Source organism: Trachemys scripta, chromosome 7 (assembly GCF_013100865.1).
Source record: "Trachemys scripta elegans isolate TJP31775 chromosome 7, CAS_Tse_1.0, whole genome shotgun sequence".
NCBI lineage: Eukaryota > Metazoa > Chordata > Testudines > Emydidae > Trachemys > Trachemys scripta.
Window position 1 is genome coordinate 52,997,723 of NC_048304.1, and position 6,640 is coordinate 53,004,362.

Sequence of the window (6,640 nt, forward strand, 5' to 3'; positions counted from 1 at the left end):
ACAAATATTCATGAAAAATCTATGACCATTAAGGTTAATGACAATACAGAGGATTTAAAAAAAAATAAAGTAGAAACAAATGAGATCATAACAATGGTGTAAGTCTATAACCAAATGGAGATGGTAAAATACTTCACGATAAGTACTAGAACAGGTTACCTAGGGAGGTTGTGGAATCCCCATCACTGGAGGTTTTTAAGAACATGTTAGACAAACACTTGACAGGGATGGTCTAGGTATTGATTCATTTTTCCCCAGCACAATATGACTTCTTGAGGTCCCTTCCTAACTTACATTTCTATGATTCTATGATACAGACAAGGAAGATGTATTCAGTAAATACTTCTGTTCTTTATTTGGAAAGAAGCTGGATTATATATTCACAGTATATAATGGCGATTCTAACAGGTTAGAATCTAATGATGAGCTCTAAATTAGCTGTTACCACACAAGAAAGAGATCTTGGACACATTGTGGATAGTTTCCTGAAAACATCCACTCAATGTGCAGCAGCAGTCAAAAAGGGGAACAGAATGTTGGGATTCATTAAGAAAGGAAAAAATAATAAGACAGAAAATATTATATCGCCTCTTTATAAATCCATGGTACACCCTCATTTTGAATACTGCGTGCAGATGTGGTCACCCCATCTCAAAAAAGTTATACTGGAATTGGAAAAGGTTCAGAAAAGGGCAACAAAAATTATTAGGGGTATGGAACAGCTTCCATATGAGGAGAGATTAATAAGACTGGGACTTTTCAGTTTGGAAAAGAGATGGCTAAGGGGAGATATGATTGAGGTCTATAAAATCATGACTGGTGTGGAGAAAGTAAATAAGGAAGTGTTATTTTTTACTCCTCATAACACAAGAACTAGGAGTCACCCAATGAAATTAATAGGCAGAAGGTTTAAAACAAACAAAAGGAAGTATTTCTTCACACAACGCACAGTCAACCTCTGTGGATGTTGCTAGAGGATGTTGTGAAGGCCAAGACTATAACAGGGTTCAAAAAAGAACTCAAATTCGTGGAGGATAGGTCTATCAAAGGCTATTAGCCAGGATGGGCGGGGATTGTGTTCCTAACCTCTGTTTGCCAGAAGCTGGGAATGGACCACAGGGGATGGATCACTTGATGATTGCCTGTTCTGTTCATTCCATCTGAAGCACCTGGCACTGGCCATTATCCTAGTATCTGAACCCCTTACAGTTCAGTGTATGTATCCTCGCAGCACTCCTGTGAGATAGGGAAATACTATTATCTCCTTCTGTACAGATGGGGAACTGAGACATAAAGTGACTAAGGGTATGGCTACACCACAAACTAAAGTGGAACTGTAGCATGGGCAGGTATATCAGTGCTAGCTTCAGGGCATGTCTACATGGTGTAGCAATGCACAGAAGGGGGCTGTGATTTCTAAAATGCACCAGTGCTCTGTTGTGCACTAATTGGTCGATGCAGACCCTGCTGGTGCACACTAAACGTTCCCTAGAGCACTCTAACTAGTGCAGTTTGAAACGATAGTTCACTAAAGTACACTAGGGAACATTTAGTGTGCACCAGCAGGGTCTGCACACACCAGTTATTGTGCAACACAAATTAGTACACTTTAGAAATTACACCCCTTTAGTGTGCATTGTTGCACCATGTGCCCTTAATCTGCCAAGCACAGGTAACAATAGCTGTGAAAACGCAGCACTATGGACCAACAATCTGAGTACATACCTAGGGTTCTCAGCAGGCTTGTACTGGGTGGGGAGCCCATGCTGCAGTCCATGTGACCATAACTTAATTACTCTTGTTGTCCATGTTAGCTAGCCTACCCACGCTACAGTTATACCTTAGTTTGCAGTGCACATGTACCCATAGCGTTCCAAGGCTACACAGGGAAGTCTAGGGTGAAGCAGAGAATTAAACCTAGATCTCCCAAGTCCATGGCTCATGCCCTAACCACTGGGCATGCTTCCCCTCACCAAAGCTGTCTCCATTTTTGGTCCAGAGTCTCTCTGTGTATTTTGTCCCTATCTGCTCCTCTCTGTATGTAACGTGCCTTGCTTCACTTCTGCTATATTAACAAATAACTAACAATAAAACAAAATAAGACATAATTGTAAAATAATTAGGGCTGTTAATCGCAGTTAACACAAGGGATTAATTTGTTTTGAGCTAACTCGATTTAAAAAATTGTGATTAACCGCAGCTTGTAATCGCTGTGTTAAACAATAATAGAATACCACTTTACATTTATTATAAATATTTTTTGTTTTTCTACATTTTCAAATATTGATTTCAATTACAACACAGAATACAAGGTGTACAGTGCTCACTTTATATTATTATTTTTATTACAAATATTTGCACTGTAAAAAGATAAAAGAAATAGTATTTTTCAATTCACCATAAAGAGATTGCACTACAGTACTTGTATGAGGTGAATTGAAAAAAACTTGCATCTTGCATCTGAAGAAGTGAGGTTCTTACCCACGAAAGCTTATGCTCCCAATACTTCTGTTAGTCTTAAAGGTGCCACAGGACCCTCTGTTACTTTTTACAGATTCAGACTAACAAGGCTACCCCTCTGATACTTGAAAAAAAACTGTTTCTCTTGTTTCTTTTTTACAGTGCAAATATTTAATCAAAAATAATAATATAAAATGAGCACTGTACACTATGTATTCTGTGTTGTAATTGAAATCAATATATTTGACAATGTAGAAAACATCCCAAAATATTTAAATAAATGGCATTCTATTATTATTTAACAGTGCAATTAAAACTGAGATTAATTTTTTTAATCGCTTGACAGCCCTAAAAATAATCCAATATTCTTCCTCAGTGGAACAGTTTAGCATTTGAGGGGGAGGGGTCTCCATCAGCAGAAGAGAGAATGCTCTAGTTCAGCCACAAGTTACTAACCCCAAGTGGGAATCACTGGGTGATGTTCTCTAGCCTGAGTTCTGCAGATAGTCAGACCACATCATCCTAATGGGCCCCTCTGGCCTTTGACATCTATGGGATGCTAGGACGAATTGGTAAATAGAAATGAAAAATTGTTTAATTTTAATCCAGCCTCACTTGAAAAAATTGTGTCTTTCTTCATTTCTCAATCTCTGTCTATTTCTTTCTATGCTCCTATCTATAGGCCTCCAAAAGACAAGTTTGTTAATTAATAGAGGGGATATAATTACGAATGTATCAGGATAACATCTAATTTCTGTCAACATTTTTTTTTCTCCGGACAATCTGACATCTGAATTAGAGAAAAAAATATTTCAATCTATGGGACCAGATGAGAAAGGTAAGTCCTCATGTGGATTTTTCTCTTCAAAATCTGGTAAAATTCTCACAAAAATCCTAATTAATTTATAAATTCCCTAAATACAAATTAAGCTGAAACAGAGCAAAACACCCCACTGAAATTTAAAAAGAAAACAAAAAATTAAATCTAAGGAAATCATCCCACAGTAACAGACTCAGCTAGCACCCAAACAACCTTAACTCTGTCCCTCTGCTACATCCTTCTATCCCCTTCCTGGACTCTCCCCTGCTCTCTTTCTCTTTCCCTTAGGATGGGAAGAGAAGCTTGGGGTCACTGCTTTCAGGAGTGGGGAAAGGATCTCTCCCCTGTGCCACTTCCTTGGCTGTTTTCCCTGCCCCAGATATCACTAGTGGCTTTGCTGAATGTTGTGAACTCCAGCTCTGCTACCTCCCAGTCTGTCTCTGCAGCTAGGAGTGTGGCAGCCCCACAGGGGGAACAAGGAGCAGCTTGGAAGGTTTCTGCACTCATAGCAGCAGCTACAACAGTACCCCTATTGATTGTGGGACAGGAGCTGCAGTGAGATCCCTGCCCAGCCAACCAGGGAGGCAGCTCCTTGCGACAGAAGCAGAAAATCAGGGAGTGTTCTAGTTGGACCAGAGCTGCTGGGGAGTGTGAGAAATGGCCCCCAGCCTCCCCCAGGGCTAAGTTCTGCCTCTAACGCTCTGATTCTCTCTCTCCCCAGTGAATGTGACTCTGGATCCAGATACGGCTCATCCCCGACTCGTCCTCTCTGAGGATCAGAAAAGTGTGAGATGGGGATTCACACGGCAGAATCTGCCCAACAATCTGGAGAGATTTGACAATGATCCCTTTGTGCTAGGTTGTGAGGGATTCACCTCGGGGAGACATTGCTGGGAGGTGGAGGTGGGGGAAGCAAGAAGCTGGGTTTTGGGGGTTGCCAGAGAGTCTGTGAGCAGGAAGGGAAGGATCAGTGTTAGCCCTGAGCAGGGCTTCTGGGCTTTGCGGCGGAGCGGGGCAGGGTGGTTGGTGGCTTACACTTCCCCTGAGGGGACCCACCTCCCTTTTGCTGATAAACCCAGGAGGATTCGGGTCTCTCTGGACTACGAACGGGGGCAGGTGACATTTTTTGATGTTGATAATGAGGCCCTGATCTTCACTTTCCCACCGGCCTCTTTCTCTGGGGACAAAATCCGCCCTTTTTTCTCAGTTGGGGAAAGAGGAATATACACATCTTTCTCATACCTGTGTGGGCCATCCCATATCACAGTGTGTCCCTGAGACATGGGGGAAAATATCCCAATGACTCTCAAGAACGTCACGAGGGTGGAGGACTCTAGCAGTCTTAAATGGCAGAAAATGAGAGAGAGGTGGAGCTCAGGGAGAGAAGGTGCTGTGGGGAGTGTGACGGTGGAGTTTGGAGAGGGGAAAACCTATAGAGAAGATGTTTGGGAGTGGAGAGGTGAAGTTGGCTAAGGAGATAGGAGGGGAGAGTCAGTTACCCAGCAGAACAAAATACACAAACCTTAACATGCATTGTAGAAGGGGAAACCAATATGGAATAAATGTAATTCTCTTGCAAAAAGGAATGGAAAATGTTTTAAGGGAGAAATTAGGAAAGAAAATCCTTCTTTGAGCCAATTTTATCTTCACTGTACTTTGCTTTGTCTGTATCATTGCAACAGATCTAAATGTCAAAATAAGTTTTGGCAGTTCAGTGAACACACTGCCTTTTAGTAGCTGGCATGTCTGGCTCTGACTATCACCCACCCCCATTCAGCATGGTGCTCAGTCCACTTCTAGCAGTAGCGGGAGAGATTGATGATCCTGCTACAGCCTTAGCTAACAGAGCTGGGTCTCATAGCTCAGGCAGTGGTGGGTCATGCTTTAAGATCCAGAGAGCACCACTTCACTTCCAGCTGACAATAACTCCTTCCCCCCACCTCACCGCAAGGCATGGCATAATATAAACATAGTGGGCCAAATTCAGCCATTGTGATCAACCTCTTCAGCATCATTGCTGCTGGCAAGTGGGGGCACTGAGAGGGGAATTTGAATCAAGATTAAAAAAAAAAAATTCTGGTTTGTTGCAGAGCGCATCTTTTGTGACCAGTATGAGAAACAGGAGCATGTTCACTTTTTGTCGAAATGAACTTCAAATAAAAACAAACATTTGAAAGTCCTGCAGTCCTGTTTGTGATCTCAGGAAATGTCATCATGAGAAATACAGGAGAGATGCTATGTTCTGTGGTAAGGAATCCAGAAGAGAGACTGGGATACCAGACATTATTTTTGGAGGTAATTACAATTCACAGGAGAATATTTCACTTGTCTAGGATAAAATTCACCTTGATCACTGAGTGGAAGGCTCTGGTAACATACGAGGTCCGACAGCCAGGATTCTGCCTGTAGAAACAGACAGCATAAGAGATGGGCTCTGCCTGGATTAGCGTGGCCTCATAGAAAAGTCCTTCAGAGAACACGTTAATGTTGATGCACTCTCTTACATCTGAAAGTAAAGACACAGTCGTGAGTCAAATCAGTGGAGGCTCTTTTCCTACCAGACAGTCCCAATGTAATCAGAGATAGCTGTGAAACAATAGAACAGACTCAGTCATGGTGGCATGCCCCCATCAAAGTATTTTGGTTTTCTGCTGAAATAGTTCAGTTTTGGGACATTTGTTTGTTTGATGAAAAATCAAAAAAATGTCATGGAAAACAGACACTTTTAGTGTAAAATTTTTGTTTAAATGAAACCCAAATTTTATCAAAAATCAGTTTTTATACAAAAATTTCAACCAGTCTTACTCATAGGGCCATCCCATGAACCTTTCCATAGGTTATCTAGGCCTGCCAAGCATTTCCATTTCTTTTCATAGCTCACAATGGGCTAGCATGTTCTCAATGGTGATCCATTGATGGTTTGTCAGTCTTCTATGTCCAATGTGGCAAAATGAGATTTTCAAAGCCTCCAGTCCTAAGGGCTTTGGACACCCAAATCAGCAAGAATGTCCTTGCCTTCTCACTGCTTTTGTAACTCATGTAAAGGAAGCAAACCATAGAAATGTAGTCACAACCTTCACTCCAAACTTTTTTTTTTTTTTTTTGGTCTGTGGTTAATTAAGTACTTAAGGTGGAATTTCAACAACACCTAAGTGAGTTCGGTGCATACGTCCCATTCAAAGTCAATGGGATTTGTGCTCCTAACTCCCTTAGGTACTTTTGAAAATTGCAGTCATTAGTTGGGAGCTTCATTTTGAGGATAAGGATCATGAAGCCTCTTAAGAACATGCTGATCTTTGTGTGTGTGAGTTATCCCTTTGAGTTCAAATTTACGCACATGGAGAAGGGTTTGCAGGGGAA

At 41.5% G+C, this 6,640-nt stretch overlaps 1 protein-coding gene across 1 annotated transcript in view; it reads left to right on the top strand.

Moving 5' to 3' along the window:
* The window catches only part of LOC117880272 (E3 ubiquitin-protein ligase TRIM68-like), a 43,637-nt gene extending 38,174 nt beyond the window's left edge, over positions 1–5,463 (top strand). Inside the window, exons 5-6 of the mRNA XM_034776283.1 lie at positions 3,260–3,298; positions 4,002–5,463. Of these exons, the coding sequence (XP_034632174.1) occupies positions 3,260–3,298; positions 4,002–4,558 (596 nt within the window). The 3' untranslated portion in view covers positions 4,559–5,463. The remainder of the gene's footprint in view (positions 1–3,259; positions 3,299–4,001) is intronic.
* The last annotated feature ends 1,177 nt before the right edge of the window (positions 5,464–6,640 follow it).